The sequence below is a fragment of the Crotalus tigris genome, unplaced genomic scaffold (assembly GCF_016545835.1).
Source record: "Crotalus tigris isolate CLP2741 ecotype Arizona unplaced genomic scaffold, ASM1654583v1 scf7180000017690.20705106771:4171800, whole genome shotgun sequence".
Taxonomy (NCBI): domain Eukaryota; kingdom Metazoa; phylum Chordata; class Lepidosauria; order Squamata; family Viperidae; genus Crotalus; species Crotalus tigris.
The window spans coordinates 718,726-745,624 of record NW_024096569.1 but is presented as its reverse complement, the minus strand read 5'-3'; the positions used below and the strand labels follow the sequence as shown (position 1 = coordinate 745,624).

At 52.4% G+C, this 26,899-nt stretch overlaps 1 protein-coding gene across 1 annotated transcript in view; it reads right to left on the bottom strand.

The window, feature by feature from the left end:
- Positions 1-26,899, bottom strand: part of NEURL4 (neuralized E3 ubiquitin protein ligase 4) — a 35,959-nt gene that overhangs the window by 2,513 nt on the left and 6,547 nt on the right. Inside the window, exons 6-28 of the mRNA XM_039337817.1 lie at positions 25,132-25,243; positions 24,865-24,986; positions 24,694-24,766; positions 23,592-23,862; positions 22,448-22,629; positions 20,784-20,869; positions 20,025-20,187; positions 16,689-16,887; positions 15,303-15,379; positions 15,130-15,208; positions 14,606-14,781; positions 12,912-13,040; positions 11,865-12,010; positions 11,421-11,636; positions 10,162-10,260; positions 9,136-9,279; positions 7,204-7,371; positions 5,451-5,609; positions 5,158-5,337; positions 3,619-3,712; positions 3,288-3,395; positions 1,965-2,109; positions 753-865 (exon numbers count right to left, since the gene is read on the bottom strand). Of these exons, the coding sequence (XP_039193751.1) occupies positions 753-865; positions 1,965-2,109; positions 3,288-3,395; positions 3,619-3,712; positions 5,158-5,337; positions 5,451-5,609; positions 7,204-7,371; positions 9,136-9,279; positions 10,162-10,260; positions 11,421-11,636; positions 11,865-12,010; positions 12,912-13,040; positions 14,606-14,781; positions 15,130-15,208; positions 15,303-15,379; positions 16,689-16,887; positions 20,025-20,187; positions 20,784-20,869; positions 22,448-22,629; positions 23,592-23,862; positions 24,694-24,766; positions 24,865-24,986; positions 25,132-25,243 (3,241 nt within the window). The remainder of the gene's footprint in view (positions 1-752; positions 866-1,964; positions 2,110-3,287; positions 3,396-3,618; positions 3,713-5,157; positions 5,338-5,450; positions 5,610-7,203; positions 7,372-9,135; positions 9,280-10,161; positions 10,261-11,420; positions 11,637-11,864; positions 12,011-12,911; positions 13,041-14,605; positions 14,782-15,129; positions 15,209-15,302; positions 15,380-16,688; positions 16,888-20,024; positions 20,188-20,783; positions 20,870-22,447; positions 22,630-23,591; positions 23,863-24,693; positions 24,767-24,864; positions 24,987-25,131; positions 25,244-26,899) is intronic.

The following is a 26,899-nucleotide window of genomic DNA, read 5'->3' as shown; positions in this document are numbered from 1 at the left end:
GACTACTCCACCGGTCGTAAGTCGAGGACTACTCAACTGGTGCAGCACCGTTGGCAGAATGGGACTTTTGGCGGGCTCAGCAGGGCAGAGACAGCCTGGACAATTCCTATTGGCTTTGGAAAGCCAATAGCATTAGACTCTATTCAAGAGAGTCTCTTCTATTGGCTTTCAAAAGCCAATAGAATAAAAGGGAGGAGCACAGCTAAGGAAAAGGGGGGGAAAAATGGCGGACTGCGTTGTTTGGCGACCCCCGTGAAATGGTTGCTCGACCCCAAATGGGGTCCTGACCCACAGGTGGAGAACCACTGCTATAGTACCATTTCAGACAAATGGCTGTCCAGTCTCTTCTTAAAAACTTCCAGGGAGGGAGGGAGGGAGGAAGGAAGGGAGGGAGAAAAAAGAATAACAAGAGTTGGAAGGGACCTTAGAGGTCATCTACTCCAACCCCCTGCTCGGGCAGGAAACCCTACACCATTTCGGACAAATGGCTGTCTAGTCTCTTCTTGAAAACTTCTAGTGTTGGAGCATTCACCGCTTCTGGAGGCAGGTAGATCCACTGGTTAATTGTTCTAACTGTCAGGAAGTTTCTCCTTAGTTTTTCAGAAGGGATTGGCCATTGTGTCCTTCCGAGGGCTGAGACAGACTGGCCGGCTCAAGATCACCGGGCCGGCTTTGTGCTGAAAGCCGGACTAGAACTCCCGGCCTCCCGGTTTCCGGCCTGGTGCCTCGGGCCAACGGGCGCTGTTGCTTACCCGGCACCAACTCCCCTTGATCCAACATGCGGCGCACGGCTCCGACGCTCGTCCCGTGATAGGCCATGTGCCACTTCTTAGCGGTGCTGGCCCCTTCCAAGCAGGGGTTTGTTCTACAAAAAAAATGGGGGGTGGTGGGGGGTGGTGAAAAGGAAGGAAAGGCCTTCATCAACTCGGCCTCATCTTCATGCGGGGAATCCTCAACTTGTGGCCTAAAATTTCCATCGCTAAGCGAGCCGGTCGTTCAATGAGTCCCGCCTCACTTTATGACCTCCCTTGCCTCTGTTGTTAAGCGAATCCCTGCAGGGACTGGCGTTTGGGACGTCCGATGAGCAAATTCCATTTGGCCCGTGTTACGACCTCCCTTGCCAGGGCTGCCGTTAAGCGAATCACAGCGGGGGCTAAGTCAATCACACGGTTGTTAAGTGAATCTGGCTTCCCCCCGTTGCTTATGGGAAGGCCACAAAAGGGGAACCAGGTGACCCCGGGACACTGTGACTGTCGTAAAGGCAAGTTGGTTGCCGAGCGTCCGAATTTGGATCCCGGGACCGTGAAGCGCTAAGAATCCAAAATGGCCATCTGTCACTTTGTTCAATGCCCTGGTAATGGCTGAAAGACTTGTGGACTTCAACTCCCAGAATTCCTCAGCCAGCGTGAGGGAACTAGGACCCTTTGATGACTTGTGGACTTCAACTCCCAGAATTCCTGAGCCAGCATGAGGGAACTATGGCCCCCTTCATGACTTGTGGACTTCAACTCCCAGAATTCCCCAGCTGGCATTGCTACCTGAGGAATTCTGGGAGTTGAAGTCCCCCCATCCACACCCTAACCCAGGGGCCTTCCAACTTGGCCCTTTTATGACCTGTGGACTTCAACTCCCAGAATTCCTCAGCCAGCGTGAGGGAACTAGGACTCTTTGATGACTTGTGGACTTCAACTCCCAGAATTCCTCAGCCAGCGTGAGGGAACTACGATCCTTTGATGACTTGTGGACTTCAATTCCCAGAATTCCTTAGTCAGTGTGAGGGAACTAGGACCCTTCGATGACTTGTGGACTTTAACTCCCAGAATTCCTCAACCAGGCAACCTGGCTGAGGAATCCTGGGAGTTGGAGTCCACAAGTCATCAAAGGGCCAAGTTTGAAGACCTCTGCGTTAAACGAACGGCTGTTTAGCCCCCCCCCCCCCAGGCCTCCTCCGCCCCCAAAGGTACCTGAGGGTGAAGCGGCACCACCCGAAAGGCAAGGCGTAGTCCCGGGGGGGCTCCCCCCGCTTGTAGTAGGCCTCGTCCCCTCGCGGCTTGCGGCACGACTCGCAGTAGCAAAGGCTCGGCTTGGGGTCTTCGGTGAAATAGGCGTCTGGGGGGAGATTGTGGGGTGGAGGGGGGGACATGGTTAGGAAGGTGGCTGCCCACGGAAAGGAAGGTCTCGGGGGTGGGGGTGTTGGCCTCGAATTAATTCGGTTTTTAGTTTGTCTCTCTCTGTGTGTGTGCATTAAAAGAAAAAAGAAAAAAGGACTGTTTCCATTTCCTGTTATCACTGCGTTTCGTTTCATTTCTCATTTGTTTCAGATAAAGCCCGAATCAGTCTAAGTGACTTCAGGCAAGTTACGAAGAGAAAAGCCCGACACCGAAATAACAAAAAACACAACAACTCCACAGCACCTTTTATGTCAATCTGTCAGTCAGTCTGTATATCTGTCTATCATCTCTCTCTCATTCTCTATCATCTATTTATATCTATATCTGTCTCTGTATCTCTTATCTCTGTGTCTGTCTATCTGCCTGTCTTTCTCTTTCTCTATCATCTTTTTATATCTGTCTATCTCTATGCCTGCCTGCCTGCCTGCCTGCCTGCCTATCTATCTATCTATCTATCTATCTATCTATCTATCTATCTATCTATCTATCTATCTATCTATCTATCTATCTGTCTGTCTGTCTGTCTCTCTCTTTCTCTATCATCTATTTATATCTATATCTATCTCTCTATCTATTTATATCTATATCTGTCTATCTCTTTCTCTCTGTCTGTCTCTTTCTCATTCTCTATCATCCATCATCATCTATCCTCTATTTATATCTGTCTATCTCTTTCTCTATCTATCTGTCTGTCTCTCTCTCTTTCTCATTCTCTATCATCCATCATCTATCCTCTATTTATATGTCTATCTCTTTCTCTATCTGTCTGTCTGTCTGTCTCTTTCTCATCCTCTATCATCCATCATTATCCTCTATTTATATCTATCTCTTTCTCTCTGTCTGTCTCTCTTTCTCATTCTCTATCTATCATCTATCATCATCTATCCTCTATTTATATCTATATCTATCTCTATGTCTCTGTATCTATCTATCTATCTATCTATCTATCTATCTATCTATCTATCTATCTATCTATCTATCTATCTATCTGTGTCTCTCTCTCATTCTCTATCATCATCTATCCTCTATTTATATCTGTCTATCTGTCTATCTCTATGTCTGTCTGTCTACCTAAAAGGGGCCTTTTCTGTCCCCCCCCCGGAGCCCAGGGCTCACCGGGCAACAGCAGCAGGTCCTTGAAACGGGTGCAGAGGGACTGGTAGTCGCAGGTCTTGGCGGGGTTGAGGTCCACGGGGGGCGTCCAGAACACGCTCTCCTTGATCCCTGGGTGGGGAGAAGGCAGAGGCTGGGGGTGGTGGTGGGGGGCTCACGAACCCCACTTGCTTTGGAAACCAAGCCCCAAAGAGCAGAGACCCCCCCCCGTTCCCCAAATCGTAGACCCACAAGGTGAGTGGTGAGCAAAGAAACCCAGTTTGTTTAAAACCCAACCAGGATTGTCGAAAGGGGAAGGCGCTGAGTCCCCGGAAGCCCCCCAGGCCCTGCTCACCGTCCACCATGTCGGCCTTCTCCATGTCCCCCTGCCCTTGGGGGTCCGTGCTCTCGGCCCCCACGGCGGGAGGGTCATTGGTCGTGATGGTGACCTGGGGGAAAAAAACCCAAGAGTCTCTCGTCGTAAGTCGGGTCAGATCCAGGAAACCCTTCGACACGCACGCAGTGCGAACTCTGCCCCACCAAATTTGGGGGGGGGGTGTATCCGATGCAAGCCGGCATCTGCTTGGGGGGAGGGGTGACTTTTGGGGGCAGCTGGCTCCCTCCCACAGCTGGAGACCGGGTTGGGAAGAAGCGACAAGGTGGTTTCTTCAAACCGCGGTTTGGCACCGTGGAGAAGCTCAGCCCGTTACTTTTCAGAGCTAATGCCCGGTGTACAAAACGGTTCAGTTAGTGACGGTTCAAGGTCACCCTTAAGAGCGGATGGCTTGGCTTGGAGGGTGGACGAGCCACGGTGGGCAACTGAACCGCAGGAATAGATGGTCTGAGATGGCATGTAGGTTCTCCTGCCTGAGCAGGGGGCTGGACTAGATGACCTCCGAGGTCCCTCCCAGCTCTAGTACTCTACTCTTCTATTCTCTTATTTCTTATTTTATTCTATTCTTATTCCGTCTACTCTGTTGTTCTGTTCTCTTCTATTCTACATTCCATTTCTATTTCTATTCTACTCCATTCTATCTCTATTTTATTCCATTCTATTCTTTCCATATTTTATTTCTATTTCTGTTCTATTCTATTCTTATTTGTTTATTCTATTCTATTCTATTCTATTCTATTCTATTCTTTCTGTTATTTCTCTATTCTATTCTTTCTGTTCTTATTTATTCTATTCTATTCTTTCTTTATTCTGTTCGCAATTCTATATTCTGTTCTCATTTATATATTCTATTCTATTCTATTCTTTCTGTTCTTATTTCTCTATTCTATTCTATCCCATCCCATCCCATCCCATTCCATATTTTCTATTCTATTCTATTCTATTCTATTCTATTCTATTCTATTCTATTCTCTATCCCATCCCATATTTTCTATTCTATTCTATTCTATTCTATTCTATTCTATTCTATTCCATCTCTTAATCTATTCCATTCTATTCTTTCCATATTCTATTCTATTCTTCTGTATTTTATTATTCTATTCTATCTGTATTTTATTATTCTATTCTACTCTATACTCTATTCTATTTTCCCTCCCTCGTTTCCCTCCCCCCTTCCTATCTATTTTCCTCCCACCCTCCTTCTCATCCTTCCTTCCCTCCTTCCTCCCTTTCTTCAATCCATCCTTCCATTTCCCTCCCTCCCTTTCCTTCTTTCCTCTTTCCCTTCCTCCTTCTGTCTGTTTTCCTTCCTCGCTTCCTTCTCATCCTTTCCCTCCCTCCCTCCTTCCTTCCTTCCTTCCTTCCTTCCTTCCTTCCTTCCTTCCTTCCTTCCGTGGCCGCTGAGGACCACCTGGGTCCTTCTGCAGCTGCTGCTGCTTCCGTCTCTCCAGCTCAGGCCCTCCTCCCTCCCCCTCCCTCCCCCCCCCGCCGGACCCTCACCTGCTCGCACTGCCCGTAGAGGTCGACCAGCACGTAACAAGGGCTGGGCACGTCTTGGGCCGCCACCCCCTGGTCGATGCCGTTGACATAGAGGTGAAGGCAGCCGCTGGCGTCCACCAGGACCCCCAGCACTGTCCCCTCCGGGCAGTTGTCCAGGTTGGGGCCGTAGTTCTCGCAGACCTGCAGCGGGCGGGAGGGCAGAGATGGGGGGGGGAGGCTCAGCGCCCCAGTTTCGGGAGGGGTCTCTCCCTCTCTCCTTCCCCCCCCAAAGACCCACCGGCCCCTCCCGGCACCTTGAGGGAGTTGTGGAAGACGGAGTCCCGCTGCAGGAGCCAGGTGGAGCGCTTGAGCGAGCAGGCCGTGGCGGGGAAGTTGAGCCGCTCCGGGGAGTTGCCGATGACGCCCAGGGAGAGCGAGGACGTCCACTGGGGGTTGAGGGAGTCGATCTGGAACTGAAGGGGGGGGGGCAGGAGGTCAGAAGGGGGTCCTGGGGGAGGAGGAAAGCGGGCACACACACACCGGCCGCCTTCCTCTCCCGTGACCAGCGCATTTGGGGAAGATGGAAGGAAGGAATGGAAGGAGGGAGGAGGAAGGGAGGAAAACAGGAGGGAAGGAGGAAAGAGACGGGAGGAGGGAGGAAAATAAAAAGAAGGAGAAAAAGGAAGAGGGAGGGAAGGGAGGGAGGGAGGAAAATAGACAAGGATGGAGGGAAGAAGGAGAGGAAGGAAGGAAGGGAGGAAGGAAGGAAAAGAGAGGGAGGGAGGAAGGGAGGGAAGGAAAGGATAGGAGGGAGGAAGGAAGGGAAAGGATGGGAAGGAGGGAGGAAGGAAAACAGACAAGGAAGGAGGGAGGGAAGAAGGAGAGGAAGGAAGAGATGGGAGGAAGGAAAACAGACAAGGAAGGATGGAGGGAAGGAAGGAAGAAGGAGAGGAAGGAAGGGAGGGAAAGATGGGAGGGAGGAAGGAAGGGAAAGGATGGGGAGGAAGGAAAACAGACAAGGAAGGAGGGAGGGAAGAAGGAGAGGAAGGAAGAGATGGGAGGAAGGAAAACAGACAAGGAAGGATGGAGGGAAGGAAGGAAGAAGGAGAGGAAGGAAGGGAGGGAAAGATGGGAGGGAGGAAGGAAGGGAAAGGATGGGGAGGAAGGAAAACAGACAAGGAAGGATGGAGGGAAGGAGAGGAAGGAAGGAAGGAAAAGGGAGGAAAACAAACAAGGAAGGATGGAGGGAAGGAAGGAAGAAGGAGAGAGAGGAAGGGAGGGAGGGAGGAAGGGAAAGAAGGGAGGAAGGAAAACAGACAAGGAAGGAGGGAGGGAAGAAGGAGAGGAAGGAAGGAAAAGGGAGGGAGGAAGACAGACAAGGAAGGATAGAGGGAAGGAAGGAAGAAGGAGAGGAAGGAACAAAGGGAGGAAGGGAAGGGAGGGAGGGAAATGATGGGAAGGAGGGAGGAAGGAAAACAGACGGAGGGAGGGAAGAAGGAGAGGAAGGAAGGAGGAAGGAAGGAAAAGGGAGGGAGGGAGGAAAACAGACAAGGAAGGATGGAGGGAAGGAAGGAAGAAGGAGAGAGAGGAAGGGAGGGAGGAAGGAAAACAGACAAGGAAGGAGGGAGGGAAAGAGAGGAAGCAAGGAAGGGAAAGGTTGGGTGGAAGGAAGGAAGGGAGGAAAACAGACAAGGAAAGATGGAGGGAAGGAAGGAGGAAGAGAGGAGAGGGAGCAAAATAGACGGAAGGAAGGAAGGAGACAGGGAGGGAGGAAAACGGATGGACGGGAGGAAGGGAAGGAAAGACACGAGGGAAGGGAAGTCTGACCAATACCATCAGCATCGGCTGCTACCGGTCCGGGGCCACGGACGGCACTCTGCACATGCCTGTGCCTACCCCAAAGCACGGCCTCCTTGCTCTTCTTGCCAGCTGCCAGCTTCTTCTCCCATCCCCAGAGGACGTGTCCGTCATGGCGGAGGCAGCAGAAGACCCTCCCCCTTCCCCACCCGGACAGACCCCAAGGGGGTGAGAGCCCAGCCCAGCCCTTCCCACCCGCCCCCTCCCCACCTGGAAGAGCTGCTGCTGGGGCAAAGGCTGGGCCACCACCACGATGCCCTGGTTGTAGCTGGAGACCCGGGTGGCCGTCCGGTTCCCATTGGAGAGGAGGATGTTTTTCCCGTGGTTCTCCAGGAATTCCATGGAGGGCGTCGCGGAGGTGGGCAGGTCGCTCTCGCCCTGAAGGACAGAATGACAGGGTTGGGGGGGGGGTCCTTCCAGTCCAGCCCCCTGCTCCAGCAGGGGAGCCTATCCCCTCCCAGACAGGGGGCTGTCCAGTCCCTTCCGGCGATGGAGCACCCACGACGTCTGGTGGCAAGCAGTTCCCCTGGCGAACTGTCCCCGCTGTTAGGAAATTCCTCCTTAATTCCAGGCTGTTTCTCTCCTCGGTCGGTTTCCATCCATTGCTTCTCGTCCTTCCCTCTGGGTGCTTTGGGGAACAGGGGGACCCCCCCTGTTCTTTGGGGCAGCCCCCCCAAATACTGGAAGACTGCGTATCACCCCTAGCCCTGCTTTTCACTAGACACCCCCAATTCCTGCAACCGCGCTTCTTCGTGTGTTTTAGTCCCCTGATCATCTTTGCTGCTCTTCTCTGCCCTCTTTCCAGAGTCTTAATGTCTTTTTTTTTTTTTATAATATGGTGACCCAAACAGGAAGGAAAGGGGGGTTCACTAGCCATCACTGGGCCCTTCCTCTCCCCCCATTTTTCGGTCTCGGTCCCTCCCCCGGGGCTCCCCCCCACCCTTGCGGCAGAGCAGTGAGAGAGAGAGAGAGAGAGAGAGAAAGAGAGAGATGGATGGAGGGAGAGAGAGAGAGAGAAGAGAGGGAGAGGAGAGAGAGGGAGGGAGAGAGAGAGAGAGGAGAGAGAGGAGAGAGAGAGAAAGAGGAGAGAGGGAGAGAGGAGGAAGAGAGAGAGGAGAGAGGGAGGGAGAGGAGAGAGGGAGAGAGAGGAGAGGGGGGGAGGGAGAAAGAGGAGAGAGGGAGAGAGGAGGAAGAGAGAGAGGAGAGAGGAGAGGAGAGAGGAGAGAGAGGAGAGAGAGAGAGAAAGAGGAGAGAGGGAGAGAGGAGGAAGAGAGAGAGGAGAGAGGGAGGGAGAGGAGAGAGGGAGAGAGAGGAGAGGGGGGGGAGGGAGAAAGAGGAGAGAGGGAGAGAGGAGGAAGAGAGAGAGGAGAGAGGGAGGGAGAGGAGAGAGGGAGAGAGAGGAGAGAGAGGGGGGAGAGAGAAAGAGGAGAGAGGGAGAGAGGAGGAAGAGAGAGAGGAGAGAGGGAGAGAAAGGAGAGGGGGGGAGGGAGAAAGAGGGAGAGGGAGAAGAGAGAGAGAAGAGAGGGAGAGGAGAGAGGAGCGAGAGGGGGAGAGAGAAAGAGGAGAGAAGAGAGGGAGATGAGAGAGATAGAGGGAGGGAGAGAGGGAAAGAGGAAGAGAGAGAGAGGAGAGGAGAGAGAGAGGAGAGAGAGGAGAGAGAGAGAAAGAGGAGAGAGGGAGAGAGGAGGAAGAGAGGGAGAGGAGAGAGGGGGGGAGAGAGGAAGGAAGAGAGAGAGAGGAGAGGAGAGAGAGAGGAGAGAGAGGAGAGAGAGAGAAAGAGGAGAGAGGGAGAGAGGAGGAAGAGAGAGAGGAGAGAGGGAGGGAGAGGAGAGAGGGAGAGAAAGGAGAGAGGGGGGGGAGGGAGAAAGAGGGAGGGAGAGGGAGAAGAGAGAGAGAAGAGAGGGAGAGGAGAGAGGAGCGAGAGGGGGAGAGAGAAAGAGGAGAGAAGAGAGGGAGATGAGAGAGATAGAGGGAGGGAGAGAGGGAAAGAGGAAGAGAGAGGGAGGGAGAGAGGGAGAGAGAGGAGAGAGAAGAGGGAGAAGAGAGAGAGAGAGAGAAAGGAAGGCTGCTCTAGCCGCTAGGCTGTCCAGCCCCTCACCCCCCCCCGGAGTGTGCGAAGGGAAGGGAGCCAGGGGCACGGACCGGGGTGGGCTCCTCCTCCTCCTCGCTGTAGGGCTCGGAGGCGACGGAGGGCGGGTGGGTGGCCTCGGCCTCTTCCAGCAGGCTGGAGCTGACGATGGAGACGGAGGTGACCCGGCCGTAGAGGTCCAGCACCATGGAGACGTTCTGCACGCCGGTGGGAGAGAGAGAGAGAGACGGGATCGCCATCAGCCTTTCCTTCCTTCCTTCCTTCTTTCCTTCCTTCCTTCCTTCCTTCCTTCCTTCCTTCCTTCCTTCCTTCCTTCCTTCCTTCCTTTCTCATTCCCCTCACCATCCTTCCTTGTCTATTTTCCTTCCTTCCTTTCTTTTCCCTCCCTCCTTCCTTCCCTTCTTTCCTTTTGCTTCCTCCTTTTCTCATTCCCATTTCCTTCCTTCCTTCCCTTCTTTCCTTTCGCTCCCTTCCTTTTTATTTCCCTCCGTCTTTCCTCATTCCTATCGCCTTCCTTGTCTATTTTCCTTCCTTCCTTCCTTTCCTTTCCCTCCCTCCTTCCCTTACGCTCCCTCCATCCTTTTTCTCATTCCCATTCCCTTTTTTCCTTCCTTCGTTCCTCCAATCTTTCATCCTTCCTCCCTCTAATCTTCCTTCCTTCCCTTCCTTTTCGCTCCCTTCTTCTTTCCCATCGCCTTCCTTCCTTCTCTATTTTCCTTCCTTCCTTTCCTTTCCCTCCCTCCTTCCCTTCCTTCCTTCTTCTCACTCCCACTTCCTTCCTCCCTTCCTCCTCCTCCTCCCATCCTTCCTTTCCCCTTCTTTCTTTTCCGTCCGCTCTCCCCAGCAGACTCCTCCAATTGGGGGGGGGGTCTCCAGCCCTCCCAACCCTCCCTGTGGCCATCACATGAGGGCCGGCCGGCCTGTGGGACGGGGAGAGCCCTGCCCTCTCTTGCTGGACCCCCTCTCTGCAAATGGCACACGCCCTGCTGGGACCGGATGCCCCCATTTTTGCGGCCCCCCACCCACCCACAGCCCCTCGCCGGGCCCTCAGCCAGCCCGGCCCCCCGTGGCCCCCTCACCTTGGCCACGCCAGTGGCGGCCGGCCCCATGTCCTCCCCGTCGACCAGCACATGCATGGTGTCGTCCGTGCAGCGCTTCACGCCCACACGGTTCCCCACCTGCAGGAGAAACAGAGGCAGGGCCCCCAGTTTACGACGGCGCGCTTAGCGACGGCTCACAGTTCACAGCATCACTGGAAAAAGGGACTTGTGGCCGTTTTTCCACACTTAATGACCGTCGCAGCATCGCTAAGGCGGTCAGTTATCAGAATTCGGCTCCTATTTATGACGGTCGCAGCTTCCCATGGGAGGGGGGAGGAGGTCGCTGTCGTCCCCTTTTGGGACCTTTGGACAAGGCAAGTGGGCTTCGCTTAACGAACCCGTTGCTAAGTGAATGGCAGTGGTTCCCTTCACAACTCTGGCAGGACGGTCGTAAAACGGAGCCCACGGGCTCTGCTTATCGCAGCGGTTCTCACCCTGTGGGTCGGGACCCCATTTGGGGCCGAACGACCATTTCACGGGGGTCGCCAAACAACGCAGTCCGCCATTTTCCCCCCCTTTTCCTTAGCTGTGCTCCTCCCTTTTATTCTATTGGCTTTTGAAAGCCAATAGAATAGACTCTCTTGAATAAAGTCTAATTCTATTGGCTTTCCAAAGCCAATAGGAATTGTCCAGGCGGTCTCTGCCCTGCTGAGCCCACCAAAAGCCCCAGTCTGCCAACGGTGCTGCACCAGTTCAGTAGTCCTGGACTTACGACCGGTTGAGTAGTCCTCGACTTACGACCGGTTGGGGGTCGCGGCATTCAAAAGGTTGAGAACCACTGGCTTATCGGGAGTCCCACAGGCCCCTCGCCTGCAGCGGTTCACCTCAACAAATGCCTCGCTTAACCAAAAGGAAACGTGCCGGGTCGTAAGTTGAGGACAGAGCCAGTCTGTCTGGCGCAAACTTGACAACTTGTGGACTTCAACTCCCAGAATTCCTCAGCTGGCACGCCCTTCTCGGAATTCAGCCAGAAAGGGCGAGAAGAAATATGGCTAATTTAATTTTTATTTTGATAGTAGGACTTTCTTAATAGATGGTGGGAAGGCGGTCGATGTAATATATCTTGACCGGCCAAGTGGGACGAAGGAGGAAAAAAAAAAAAAAACAAGCTGGCAGGGGGAATTCTGGGAGTTGAAGTCCACAGGTCTTACGGTTTCCCAGGCTGGAGAAGGATGACTTCCGTGGGGTTGACCTTCACCTAGTTTTGGCTTGCAGACCCCGCCAGACCCCCAACTCACCCCGAGACGCTCCAGAGAGCATCCGTAATTCTGCTTCTGCAGGACGCCGTTGCGTCGGACCTCGGAACCCGTCACTAGCCAGGTCACTTTCGACCGGAGCTCCAATAGGGAGGAGGGCAGCCCTGTGGCCATGCAGGTGGCATCCGAGGGCAGCAGCGTGGTCAAGCCCACCTGGACGGATCCCGACCACTTCTCGTCCACCTCGTCAATCTTCACCTGGGGAGACAAAAGGAGAAGCGGGACCTTCTGAATGGTCACTAAACAAACCGTTGTTTAAGTTGAGGACTCCCTGCAATGCGCCGGATCGATTTTAGTTGTTTATTGAGGACTGCCCGACACCCAGCACGGCTCCCCTCCCCTCCGGTGTTCCAGGGGCATCTCCATTGGGGCCCCCCACCCCGAGTGCAGCTGGGGCCCATCCGGATGGCTTCGCCAGACCCTCACCTCGAAAACCTCGCCCGTTCTCAGTTCCTTCATGCTGAAAACGATGCCGTGGCAGAAGCCGGAGACCCGCAGGGCCCGGCACCCGTCGTCTTGGAAGGCCACGTTCTTGCCGCAGGTGCTGTGGAAGCGGTGGGCGACCCCGGGCACTGGGCAGGGGGGGGGGACGAGGCCAGGCGGTCAGTGGGGCCTGGCGACTTCCTTCCCTCCCTCCTTCCATTTCCCTTCCTGTCTCCTTCCCTCCTTCTTTCCTGTCCCTCCCTCCTTCTCATCCTTTCCCTTCCTCCCTCTTCTCTTTCTTCTATTTTCCTCCCTCCCTTCTTCTTCCTTCCCTCTATTTTCCTTCCTCCCTCCCTCCTTCTCATCCTTTCCCTTCTTCCCTCCCTCTTCCCTTCCTTCTATTACCCTCCCTCCCTCCCTCTTCTTCCTTCCTTCCCTCTATTTTCCTCCCTCCCTTCTCATCCTTTTCCTTCCTTCCATCCATCCATCCTTCCATTTTCCTCCCTCCCTTCTTCTTCCTTCCCTCTATTTTCCTTCCTCCCTCCCTCCTTCTCATCCTTTCCCTTCCTTCCTTCCTCCCTCCCTCTTCTTCCTTCCTTCCATTTTCCTTCCTCCTTTCACTTCTTCCCTCCCTCTTCCCTTCCATTTCCTTCCCTCCCTCTTGTTCCTTCTATTTCCCTCCCTTACTCCTTCTCATCCTTTCCCTTCCTTCCACCCATCCCTCCATTTTCCTCCTTCCTTCCATCCCTTTCCTCTTTCCCTCCCTTCCATTTTCCTCCCTCCCTTCTTCCTTCTATTTTCCTTCCTTCCTCCTTCTCATCCTTTCCCTTTTTCCCTCCCTCTTCTTCCTTCCTTCCCTCTATTTTCCTCCCTCCCTCCTTCTCCTTTTCCTTCCTTCCTTCCATCCATCCATCCTTCCATTTTCCTCCCTCCCTCCTTCTCATCCTTTCCCCTCCTTCCTTCCATTTTCCTCTCTCTCTCTCTTCCTTCCTTCCTTCCTTCCTTCCCTCCTCCCTCCCTGACCCAAACCTTCGGGGGGGGGGTGCTCACCTGGTGAGTGGATGGGGAAGGATTTCTCCGTGATGTTGCTGGTGGAGAGGCTGTTGTCCAGCGGGCCGGTGGAGCTGGTGATGGACACCTGGACACACTGGCCGTAGAGGTCCACCACGGCGTAGACCTCTGGGGGGGGGGGTGCAAGAAAGAGAGGGAGGAGTAAGGGAGCCTAGAAGCCAAATCAGGCTCCTGGAAACCTCCCACCCCCAGAGGGAAGGAACACAGGTAGTCCTCCACTTATGACCGCCACGCAGCCTAACACGTCCCTCGCTACGTCAGACGCCTGAGCGAGTTTTTCGCTCCCTTTCACGACCTTTCTCCACGCAGTCGGTGAAGGGAGCCGCTGTAAAGTCCGTCGCGCGGCCGTTCAGTGAACGCGGCTCCCCCCACGGACTCGGCCGGTCGGAAGCTCGCGAAAGGGGAATCGGGGACACTGCGACCGCCGTAAATCGGAGCCGGAGGCCGAGCGCCTGAATGTTGGATCAACGCAACGGTCGCTAAGCGTGAAAAAAAACGGCCGTCCAGTCACCTTCCTCAGAGCTGCGGTAACTTTGAACCGACTGCCGCTAAGTCAAGGACTACCTGTATTTATAATAATAATAATAATAATAATAATAATAATAAAGAAGCTGGAAGGGACCTTGGAGATCATCTAGTCCAACCCCCTGCTAAGGCAGGAAACCTTACGTCATTAAAAACTTCGTGTTGCAGAAGGGAAGGGAAGGGAAGGGAAGGGAAGGGAAGGGAAGGAAGGAAGGAAGGAAGGAAGGAAGGAAGGAAAAAAAGAATAACAAAATAACAGACTCGGAAGGGACCTTGGAGGTCATCTAGTCCAGTGGTTCTTAACCTGGGCGATATTGCCCCCCCAGGGGGCGATTTCATTTTTCAGGGGGGCAAAGGAACAAAAAGGGGGCAATATGGGGGCAATGGAGCGAGAAGTTTGAGGGACACTTTTGAGACTTTTTCGTACAGTGAATGGCTGTATATCTGTCGTACAAAAACATCAGATCGCTCGCTCTTGGTGGATTGAATTGTGTTTTCAAATGTTCCTCCAGCTAGCTTCAGTACAGAACGCCGTACATATGTGAAGACGCATGGCTTATCTTCATGCGCATTGCGCAGCAGCCTCTACCCATACAGTAGCGTGCCATTAGCCAGAATATGGGAGATATGGGGAAAAAGACTGGAAATAAATTATTTGCATCGATATGTCCCGATGACAATTTTAAAGAAAACAAAAAAAGGGTTTGCATAAATTGAAGAATTATTTCCCATGTTGTGATTCAGAGGTTATGTTGGGGGAGGGGGGCGATGACAACTTCCTCATCGGCTCAAGGGGGCGATTCGTTCAAAAAGGTTAAGAACCACTGATCTAGTCCAACCCCCTGCTCAGGTAGGAAACCCTAGACCATTTCAGATAAACTTCCAGTGTTGGAGCCTTCACCGCTTCTGGAGGCAGGTAGTTCCACTGGTTAATTGTTCTCACTGTCGGGAAGTTTCTCCTTAGTTCTAGGTTGCTTCTCTCCTTGGTTACTTTCAACCTCAGGATCTTTCACCTGGGTGGACATCGGCTCCCAGAATTCCCCAGCCAGCTCTGCTGGCTGGGGAATTCTGGGAATCGAAGTCCGCTCCTCTTAAAGGCCCGCCTCAGCCTAGCGTCCCCACTTTGGCCCCTCCCTACGTGGCCTCACCCTTCCCTGGGGGCAGCCCGGAGCAAGCCACACCCTGGTCCACGCTGTTGATGAAGTAATGCAGATCCCCCTTGGCCGTCCGCATCATGCCGATGCGCGAGGCGGTGGTCAGCGAGTCCAGGTCGCAGCCGTAGTTGTTGCGCAGGGTGTTGCCGTCCTGCATGATGGCCGTGCCGCTGAGAGGAGGGAGAAAGAGAGGGGGGGGGGGAAGAAAAGCTCTTTTTGCAAGACAGCAGACGGATAAAGGAAGACGGGGATCGGAGGGTGTGGCGGCCATCTTGACTTTTTTTGCCCTGGCTTTCGTGCCTAAGGCAGGACTAGAACTCACCGTCTCCTGGGGATTGGCTGAAACTCACTTAGTCATCATTGGTGCCTAAGGCAGGATTAGAACTCACCATCTTCTGGGGATTGGCTGAAACTCACTTAGTCACCATTGGTGCCTAAGGCAGGATTAGAACTCACCGTCTCCTGGGGATTGGTATCCAATCAGCTCTTAGAGAACCCCCTCCTCCGCCCGTACTTACCTGAGCATCCAGGTATCGTAGTCAATGTCCGTCATTGTATTGGGAAACTCCAGGTCCTCCGGACGGATGGCGGTGACTCCTGCGTGGAGGGAGAACACCAAAAGCACTACAGAGGGCCGTCCCTCTGTGCCTCCGTTTCCCACCCCCCCAAATTTCTTTCACCCCCTCCTCACCTGCTTCGATGGAGCCGGACCACCGATCCACCATCTTCTGGATGACGATCTCAAAGAGTTCGCCGTCGCGCAGAGGGCTGTGGAATCAAAGATTGCGATGAAAGCCGTCCCAACGACCGTAACCCTGGCCTCGGTTACGGTCGTTGAATTGAGCACCCCCCTATTCCTTCCAGGGCACAGCACCGAGGCAATACAGTCAGCTGGCAATCCAAACCACCCTTTCATTGCTCCAAATTCCCCCCAAATGCTCCCATGTTTCTGGCCAGCCTCCAAACACCGGAAGACACACACCCCCCTTCAGCCGCCTCTAGTTTCACACACAGTCTAATCAGGACAGGAATTTACTCAAGGCCACGGAGATAACAAGGAATGACACATACACCATAAACCCAACGAGTCTGTGCCTGCGCGGTTTCAAAAGGGATGCCCGAGTACAGTCCGAGATCTTTAAACATCCAAGCAATGTGGTCAGCCAGTCCAATGGTCAGTTTCCGGGTTTCCAAGCAGAAGTCACAGAACAAGAGATCAGCAGCAACACACACTCACACAAAACTCCAAGGAATCAGCGTTTGTTCCCAACAAATGCCTCTCCCCACAGCGTCTCCTTAAGTCTCAGTCTCCAGGTGTGGCTTGTGGAGAGGGGCGGGACGCTCTCCTCCCAAGTAGTAGTTGAGCCTGCCTGCGCTGTTCCCTCCTTCTCTCCGCTCTCTGTGCTCTAGGACCAGGAGGGGATGGTCCTTGCTCATCACCTGAATTCTGTCTCTCCTGTTCCTCCTGTCCCACTCCTGAAGGGCCTGCCTCGGCCTGCTCTTCCCCAATTCTTCTGAAGCCACAGACCCCTCTCCCTTGACCTCCATAAGGTCTTGTTCCAGCCTATTTTCCTCCACAGATTCAGGCACGACATTTCCTCTCATTCAAAGCTTGGGCATTCCGAAGCAGTCACCCCTCGCCTTGCAATTGTCCATTTAGCGACGGGCTGAAGTTAGAACGGCGCTGAAAAAAGGTGACTGGGAACCGCTTTTCACCCTTATGACCCCCCGTGGTCCCACCATCAAAGTTCAGAAGCTTGGCAACCGACTCCTATTTACGACGGGTGCCGTGTCCCGGGGCTGTGTGTGTGTGTGTGTGTATATGTGATGTGATCCCTTTCTGATGAGCAAAGTCAACGGGGGGAAGCCGGATTCCCCGAACCACCCTGGGACTTAACAGCTGCAGCGATTCGCTGAACTTTGCCCCGTCGAGAAAGGTCGTAAAGCGGGGGACAAAACTCGCTTAACGACCGTCCCGCTAAATTTCGGGCTGAACGGTGGGTCGTAAATCGATCCCTTTCGGAAAGCCTCAACCCTTTGTCCGTCACCGCGTATCCCCTCCCTCCCGTTCACTGACCGGTTGGAGATGACGATGGCATCGTTGAATTCGCTGCGGCAGTTCTGGCGCAGGGCCGTGCGGCCCCCGTTGGTGATGACGGCGTTGTTCCCGTGGAGGTGGTGGAAACGCAGGTCACTGCCCGAAGCCACGGAGGACGGGCTGCTGGGGGCCAGCTGGTTGTTTCCCTCCGAGAGATCGTCGGGAAGCGGGAGGAGGTCTGGGAGGAAGCGAGTAGGGTGTCACCCCCCCGCTCTTTAAGAGTCCCTGTGTTGAAGACCACCCCATTCACACACACACACACACACACAAAGGTCACCCCGAACCCAGACGAGAGTCAACGGGTGCAGTGCTCAACTCAAAAGCTGGCCTGTGAGAAACAGAACAGCGAGAGAACCTGGTGGAGTTAGTCAATATTTAAATAGTTAATTTTAAGAAGAGATTGGACAGCCATTTGTCTGAAATGGTATAGGCCAGGGGTAGGCAACCCAAAACACTCAAAGAGCCACTTGGACCCATTTCCCACCAAAAACAAAACACTGGGAGCCGCAAAACCCTTTTGATATCTAAAATGAAGATAACACTGCGTATATCCTTTTTTACCTTTATTATAGGTGTGTGTGTGTGTGTGTATGTATGTATATGTGTGTGTGTGTGTGTGTGTGTGTGTGTGTGTATATGTCTTTGGTTGTTCGGGTTTTCTCCCGCGTAAAATTGGAAGTGTCTTGGCAACGTTTCGACGAAGTCCCATTCGTCATCTTCAGGCTGGTGTTTTCAGCTTCGTGCTTTGAGCAGCAATGTGTGGTCTTAGCTGTTTCTTCCTTTTAACTGCCAGTGGGGGTATGAACTGATTGGGTGGGAGCTTGGCTGTGTTCTGATTGGGTGGAGGTGTGTTCTGAATGGTTAGGGGCTTGGCTGTGCTCTGATTGGCTGGGGGAGTGTTCTGTTTGGTTGTGCTCAGGTTAGTCTGAGTTGCAGAGGGGTTTAAGATTTTGGGCTGCCTTGCTATTTTTTGGCTTCGCGTTCGTGGTCGTGCCTCCTCTTCATGGAGGGTGTCAGTTTGCTTCATGTATGGATTGGAGGGGTTTAAAGTGGCTAATGATGCAGCTGTGGTCTGGCTTCTGGTTTGTGGTCGTGCCTCGTCATCGGTGTGGCTTTGGGTTTGTTTTTTGCGTGGATGTGTGGTGGTGACATCCTGTGTGGTTTTTGTGAGTGTGGGTCTGGTATCATTTTGTGTTAGGGAGCCCTCCTCCCATACATAAAAGGCACCACAGACAGAATCAGTAAGATCCTCCATAAACACAACATCAAAACAGCATTCTGCACAAACAGAAAAATATCCACCATCCTTAGAAACCCCAAAGATAAAATTGAATTAGAAAATCAAGGAGTATACGAAATCCCATGCACCACTTGTCCCACCACATACATTGGACAAACCAACAGAAGAATAAATGCACGCATTGAAGAACATAAGAACTCAGTCAAAAAAGAGGAACCAACATCTTCCCTGGTCCAACACCTTAAAGCCACAGGACATGAAATTGACTTTAAAAATACCAGAACCATTGCCAAAAGTGAACATTTTAATAACAGAATAATCAGAGAAGCCATCGAGATAGAAAAACGCCCACACAGCATGAACAAGCGAGATGATACCTCCCGCCTACCAGCCATTTGGAAACCCGCCCTTATTGACAAACGACTCCCTAACACAAAAAATGATACCAGACCCACACTCACAAAAACCACACAGGAGGTCACCACCACACATCCACGCAAAAAACAAACCCAAAGCCACACCGATGACGAGGCACGACCACAAACCAGAAGCCAGACCACAGCTGCATCATTGGCCACTTTGAACCCCTACAATCCATACATGAAGCAAACTGACACCCTCCATGAAGAGGAGGCACGACCACGAACGCGGAGCCAAAAAATAGCAAGGCAGCCCAAAATCTTAAACCCCTCTGCAACTCAGACTAACCTGAGCACAACCAAACAGAACACTCCCCCAGCCAATCAGAGCACAGCCAAGCCCCTAACCACACACACCCACCCAATCAGAACACAGCCAAGCTCCCACCCAATCAGTTCATACCCCCACTGGCAGTTAAAAGGAAGAAACAGCTAAGACCACACATTGCTGCTCAAAGCACGAAGCTGAAAACACCAGCCTGAAGATGACGAATGGGACTTCGTCGAAACGTCGCCAAGACACTTCCAATTTTACGCGGGAGAAAACCCGAACAACCAAAGACCTACATACAAACACCCGCGAAAACCTCAGAAAACATATATATATATATATATATATATATATATATATATATATATATATATATATATATATATATATACATACATACACATACACATACATACATGCAAACATACATACACACACATCAAAAATAAAAGTAAAAATATGACTCTTTGGAATATCCATACTATTAAAACAATGATCACCAAGAGAATGCTTTAAGAGAATAAAATTACATACACACACAGAGGTAAAAAAGGATATGTGCAGTGTTATCTTCATTTTAGATGTCAAAAGGTCTCTGTCTCTCTCTCTCTCCCTCCCTCTCTATCTGCCCTTGGTCTGCCACTCCTCTTCCCCCATTCTCTTTCTTTCTCTCTCTTTCCCTCCCTCCCTCCCTCCCTCTCTTTCTCTCTCTCTCTTTCTCCCCCCCCCCTCCTATCTGCTGCTCACCTGGCAAGCTTCAGGCTGTTGTCCGGCAAGCTCAGGGGGAAGCAACCTCGTCTCTTTTATGACTCATGGTCTTCAACTCCCAGAATTCCTGAGTCAGCCTAGCTGGGCTAGCTAGCTCTCTCCTGCCCTTCCTGCTTCCTGCAGAGATGCAGCAAAGGGAGGAGCTCCGCCCAGTAAGCTTTTCAGCTCCTTGGAGAATACTGTGAGTCCACTCTCTTTTACACATACACACACATATATATATATATAGAGAGAGAGACGCAATTGCCTCTCTCTGTCTCTGTCTCTCTCTGCAAAGGCAGAGGAAGCTGGGAGCCACAGGGGAAGGCTCAAAGAGCTGCATGCGGCTCCGGAGCCGCAGGTTGCCGACCTGTGGTATAGGCCTATACCATTTCAGACAAGTAGTTGTCCAGTCTCTTTTTAAAAGCCTCCAGTGATGGAGCGCCCACGACTTCTGGTGGCAAGCTGTTCCACTGATTAATTGTTCTCACTGTCAGGAAATTTCTCCTTCCTGACTCGTAAACCAACTTCTGGCTTTTCCTGATCTCCTGGGTTTCAAAATAAGCCACGTTCCTTGTTCCTGTCTCAACCCCTTTCCCTAGCCCACTCCGGTCCCACGTGGTCTCCATGTCTGCTACCTGTGTCATCCATGATCGTGGCTTGGGCAGCTTGACCGTAGAGATCGGCCACGGCATAGATATTCGGTGGGACGTTCCAGGCGGCTGGGCCCTGCGCCACGCCGTTGACGAAGAAATGCAGGGTCCCGTCCTCCTTCCGCACGACGCCCACCGTGTCGCCTGCCTGGGGAGGGGAGGGGGAGAGGGGAACAGCCTGTGAGAGGGCAGATCCAGAGGCGAAGAGTTCGATTCGCTACTTTATTGCTTAATGCCTCTTTCGCAGGAATCTTCTTAGACTTGCAATTTGAGCCCGGGCCAGAATAGGGGTAGTCCTCAACTTACAGTTCAGTCCAGAATTTATGTTCTTGAATGAAAAATTGGTCGTAAGTCTTGCCCCATTTTACGACCTCTCTTGCTGCAGTTGTTAAGTGAATCACTGCGGTTAAGTGGGTAACACGGTTGTTAAATGAATCTGACTTCCCCATGGACTTTGCTTTGTTGGAAGGTCGCAAAAGGGGATCACACGACCCGGGACAGGGCAACACCGTCGTAAATATGAGCCATTCGCCAATTTTGGTGATCGTGGGGATGCTGTGACAGTTGTTGAATGGGAAAACCGGTCAGAAGGTCACTTTTTTTGGCGGCTTTGTAACTTTGGTCAGTAAGTGGGAGGTCGTAAGCTCTTCCTGGAAGACAGTCCTATGATCCTGCATTCAATGCCACCCCACGTTCCCCTCTCCTCTGCCCCCCACCAACTTTTTTGCCCCTCTCTGCACTTGCCTTCAAGCGATCCAGGTTGTGGCCGTATTCATCCAGGATGGTGGTACCGTTATGCATCACTCCGTTCCCGGTCATCATCCAGGTCCCTGCAAGGGAACGGCATGGAGGGGCACCAACCTCACATCAGCCAGGTGAGGGAGGAGAACAGTTTTTTTCAAGACCACACAGTTGTTCCTTCCTCTCTCAAGCTGGCTGTTCGGGTTTACTCCCCACCCATCAAACTTTGGCGACCGCGGAGGGTCGTCAAGGAATGAAGGAAAGCGGCAGGAAAAAGAATAAAAAGTGTTCTCGGGGATGATGATGATGATTCCGGTTCGTTGCACAGGCTGCCAGATGTTTTTGACTGGATTTGGCATTTCAATCCACCTCTGGAGTTTTTCCCAACAACCTGGGAGAGGCAGATGTGACCGCTGGGTGGGGTTAAAGGTCTCTGGGCAGGATGGAGGGTGTTTCAAGCATAGCTGCCTTTTGCAATTCACCGATGGGGATTCTGTCAATGCCACCCTGATTACAATGGCATTCTGCAACTGACAGGGAGTTGGTCAATGCCACTCTGAGTCAAACTGTCCTTTGCAATTGACAGACAGGAAGCTTGTCAATGCCACTCTGAGTTAAACTGCCCTTTGTAATTGACAGAGAAGGATCTGTCAATACCGCTCTAAGTCAAACTGTCCTTTGTAATTGACAGAAAGGGATTCTGTCAATGCCACTGAGTCAAGCTGCCTTTTGCAATTGACAGATGGGATTTTGTCAATGCCACTCTGAGTTAAACTACCCTTTGTAATTGACAGAGAAGGATCTGTTAATACCGCTCTAAGTCAAACTGCCCTTTGCAATTGACAGAGATTCTGTCAATGCCACTCTGAGTCAAGCTGCCCTTTGCAATTGACAGATGGGATTTTGTCAATGCCACTGAGTCAAGCTGCCTTTTGCAACTGACCAATGAGATTTTGTCAATGCCAATGGTGTTCACAAGTGGTGGTCCAGATGTTTTGGTTTTATTATGGCTGATTTCAAAGCCAGTCAGGTTTCCAGATTGGATTTGGCATTTTTATTCACCTATTGAGTCCTTCCCAAAGACCTGGGATATTATTATTATTAAACAGATTTATATACCTGTCCAATTCACGTAGTGACTCCAGGTGGTATACTATATTAAAAACCTGAGTTAAAAAAACTACAGTTTAATCTCCACTGCCAAAACCTCCCCACCCTGTCGTAGCAACCACACAGTCAGTGAAGGCACTTGATTGGTTCCAGATGATGGGACCCTGCAGAATATCACGTATAGATTCTGGTGACCCCATTTTGTAAAGGGCATTGTAGCACTGTCATACAAAACCCCAAAGAATTATGGGGTCTGGGCAACATCTCTGAAATGAAATTTTTTCTTTAGTCTAGAAAAATCAGCAGCTGAAAGGGGACGTCTCCGAGATGAGGTGAAAAAAAGCAGAGAGGATGTAAGCCACTTCTATTCCCAGAAAGGAAGCCCTGAATGTTGGTTTGGCCAAAATTTTAGCCCCTTTTACGTAAGCTAACTCTAAACTCTGCTCCGAGGGGGTCTGAATATTTAAGGTTAATGAATTAATTAAGATTAATCCACAGGTCTTCAAGTTGCCAAACTTCGACCCGCCCGTCCAAGATACTGAGGTCCCAGTTCTCACCTGACCGCAGGTTGGTCATCGTGGAGGGCAGCTGCAGGTAGGTGGGGTTGTGGGTGGTGACGCCAATCTCGATGGAGCCGGCCCATTTGTCCACCATCTTGTCAATCCTCACCTGGAAGACCTCGCCGTTCCGCAGCGGTCGGTTGCTGAGGACCACGCCGTGGTTAAAGTCGTCGGTGGCACTACATGGACAGGGAGGGAAAGGCAGAGTTCTCTCTTTTTAGAGGTCGTCTCCGGACAAAGTCCAAGAGGTGGACCAGAGAAGCCACAGGTGGTCCTTGATTTACGGCCAGTGTTGAGATCAAAACACTTAACGACAGAATTTTCGGACTCAAAATTGTAGTCATACATCAAGGATAAGCTGAATTAAGCCAGTTACCCTGTCAAAATAACGCGATAATGTGGAGTAAGTAGTCTAGCCACATTTGTACTTCTCCCCTCCGGGATGAATAAACCAGTGGTTCTCAACCTGTGGGTCGGGACCCCATTTGGGGTCGAACGACCATTTCACGGGGGTCGCCAAACAACGCAGTCTGCCATTTTCCCCCCTTTTCCTTAGCTGTGCTACTCCCTTTTATTCTACTGGCTTTTGAAAGCCAATAGAATAAACTCTCTTGAATAGAGTCTAATTCTATTGGCTTTCCAAAGCCAATAGGAATTGTCCAGGCTGTCTCTGCCCTGCTGAGCCCGCCAAAAGCCCCATTCTGCAAATGGTGCTACACCAGTTGAGTAGTCCTCGACTTACGACCGGTTGAGTAGTCCTCGACTTACGACCGGTTGGGGGTCGCGGCGTTAAAAAGGTTGAGAACCACTGCGGTAAACTCTTGCTGGCTGGGGAATTCTGGGAGTTGAAGTCCACAGGTCTTAAAGAGTTGCCACGGTTGGACCCAAATACGCTTTAGACACCAATTTAGTTCACACAACACTCTTTCCCCGCCATAACCCTGTCCCCTTCTTGCTTCCTTCTCTTCTTTCTTGCTTAGTCACAGCTGTGGGTCCTTTTGTGCGGCTTGGCAACCCTCCTGAAGGCGGAGCAGCTGGGATCTTCCTAGTCCTCATGGTTAAAACTGAGCAAGGCAAGGGGTGGCCCATAAGTTTAATAATTAAATCCCGATTCAATAGAGCCAGGGACGAAGGTACGTACTGAGGCCGCAGGGCCGTCCGTCCTTCGTTGATGATGGCTGCCTTCTGGCCACAGTTTGGGTGGAAGAGAAGACGTTCCGGTTCCGGCTCGGTGCCCCCTCCGGCGTCGATGGCCCGCCGGCCCACGTCGGGCGAGAGGGCCCTCATGATGGCGTTGTTGCGCCGCAGGCGGTCGGTGTGATTGTGGTTGTGCACGATGGTGACCTTCACCGCCATGCCGTAGAGGTCCACCACCCCGTAGACCACCAAGGGGGTGAGGGTGGTGGCCACGCCTGTCAAGAGAGGGAACACCGCCCGGTCACGGGACTCCCCAAAAGTTAAAGTCAATTCTGACGACGGGAAGCCGAGGCTGGTTTTGGGGCCAAAACGTCGTAATTTATTTATTTATTTATTTATTAATAAAATTTATAGGCCACCCAATCCCTAGGGACTCAGGGCGGCATACAAAATTAAAACAATAAATATAACAATAAAAATGAGTGCATTCATACAGCATGTCCCAATCGTGTCCCGGCCCCCCCCCCCCCCGGGGACGTCAACCCCAGGCCTGCCGGAACAGGAGAGTTTTAATGGCTTTCTTGAAGGCCAGCAAGGTGGGAGTAGTTCAAATCTCAGGGGGAAGTTGATTCCACCAGGTCGGAGCCACCACAGAAAAGGCCCTTCCCCGAGGGCCCGCCGGCTGACATTGTCTGGCCAACGGGACCTGAAGGAGGCCCAATTTGTGGGACCTCACCGGTCTCTGGGAACTGTGCGGCAGAATGCGGTCCTGTAAGTAACCTGGTCCTAAGCCATGAAGGGCTTTAAAGGTGACAACCAACACCTTGAATTGCATCCAGAGACCCACAGGAAGCCAGTGCAGCTCGCGGCGGATAGGTGACACGTAGGCGTACCTTGGCGCGCCCACAATCGCTCTCGTGGCTGCATTCTGAACCAACTGCAGCCTCCGAACGCTCTTCAAGGGTAGCCCCATGTACAGCAATTGAAGGAACGTAGCGCCCCCTCCTCCCCTCTCCCCAGCCCTTCTCCGGGTCTCTGAATCCCCAAAAGGCCCGCAGGGTTTCACACGCACACACACACGCTCCGCCACCCGAGACGGTGCCCACCTTGGTCGATGCCGTTGATGTAAAAATGGAGAGCGTTGTTCGACTTCCGGGTCAAGCCGATGTGGTCGCCTTCCTGCGGGAGGCAGAGAAAGCAGGGTGGGGAGTTCCTGCGTGGAAAATGTGGGATGGGGGGGGGTTGTGTGAAAAGGGGAGGAGGGCCTTTCCGCTCACCTGCAACTCATCCAGGCTGAACTCGCAGTATTCCCGCCGAGTCCCTTTGCCGTTGGTCAGGATCCCGCAGCCGCTCATCATGATGGTGCCTTCGTGGGTTGAGTGGAGCATGACAAGAAGAACTGAGTGGGGGACAAGGGCCGGCTGCTGTGACTCCCCACCCCCGGGCCCTCTCCGTGACGGAGACCCCCCCGGACCCTCCCCCCCCCAAAAGGTGGTCAGGTATCCCTCTCTCCCGCCCTGGATACGCACGAGTGGGGAAGTCACCTGAGCGCAGGTTCGTCATGGTGGCGGGGTACTCCAGGTTGTTGGGGTTGTGGGTGGTGACGCCGATTTCGATGGAGCCCGACCACTTGTCCACCAGCTTGTCGATGCGGATCTGGGGAAGGAAACCGGCGCCTGGAACTCCCTGTTGTTTTTTTTCCCGGGAAGCTCTCTTTCTCTCTAAACCAGCGGTTCTCCACCTGTGGGTCGGGACCCCATTTGGGGTCGAACGACCATTTCACGGGGGTCGCCAAACAACGCAGTCCGCCATTTTTTTTCTCCCTTTTCCTTAGCTGTGCTCCTCCCTTTTATTCTATTGGCTTTGGAAAGCCAATAGAAGAGACTCTCTTGAGTAGAGTCTAATTCTATTGGCTTTCCAAAGCCAATAGGAATTGTCCAGGCTGTCTCTGCCCTGCTGAGCCCGCCAAAAGTCCCATTCTGCAAACGGTGCTGCACCAGTTGAGTAGTCCTCGACTTACGGCCGGTTGAGTAGTCCTCGGCTTACGACCGGTTGAGTAGTCCTCGACTTACGACTGGTTGGGGGTCGCGGCATTAAAAAGGTTGAGAACCACTGCTCTAAAACAGCCTTGCTCTCCATCTTTGCGAGTCATGGACTTCAACTCCCAGAATCCCCCCTTGCTCGATTCGCTGTCGATTCAACAATTCTACTCAGCAGAGTCCACTAGCTGGGTCTAGTGGTTAAGACAGCAGGCTGGAAATTAGGTGCTGGTGAGTTCTAGTCCCGCCTTTGGGACCAAAAGCCGGCTGGGTGACTTTGGGCCGATCACCAGGAGATGGCGAGTTCTAGTCCTGCCTTAGGCAGGAAAGTCAGCTAAGGGACTTTGAGTCAATCACCAGGAGATGGCGAATTCTAGTCCTGCCTTAGCCAGGAAAGCTGGCTGGCTGACTGAGCCAATCACCAGGAGACAGGGAGTTCTAGTCCCACCTTAGCCAGGAAAGCCGGCTAGTGACTTTGGGTCAATCACCAGGAGGCAGTGAGTTCTAGTCCTGCCTTAAAGTCAGCTAGTGACTTTGGGTCAATCACCAGGAGACGGTGAGTTCTAGTCCTGCCTTAGGAGGGAAAGCTGACGGGGTGACTTTGGGCCAATCACCAGGCGACGGGGAGTTCTAATCCTGCCTTAGACAAGAAGGTCAGCTGAGTGAATTTGGGCCAATCACAGGAGACTGAGTTCTAGTCCCCCCTTCGGCAGGAAAGCCAGCTGGGTGACTTTGGGCCAATCACCAGGAGACGGTGAGTTCTAGTCCCGCCTTAGGCCTGAAATCCAGCTTAGCTGGCTGGAGAAGTCTGAGAGTTTTGAAGTCCAGAGGTCGTAAAGTTGCCCAGATTGAGAAAAAAAAGTGCTCTAAAACAGTGGTTCTCAACCTTTTTAATGCCGCGACCCCCAACCGGTCGTAAGTCAAGGACTACTCAACTGGTGCAGCACCGTTTGCACAATGGGACTTTTGGCGGGCTCAGCAGGGCAGAGACAGCCTGGACAATTCCTATTGGCTTTGGAAAGCCAATAGAATTAGACTCTATTCAAGAGAGTCTATTCTATTGGCTTTCGAAAGCCAATAGAATAAAAGGGAGGAGCACAGCTAAGGAAAAGGGGGAAAAAAATATGCGTTGTTTGGCGACCCCCGTGAAATGGTCGTTCGACCCCAAATGGGGTCCCGACCCACAGGTGGAGAACCACTGGTCTAAAAGGCTCCTTCCTTTTTTTGGGGGGGGGGGGTTGCTGGAGATTTGGGGAGGGCTCGTTGTTTTCCA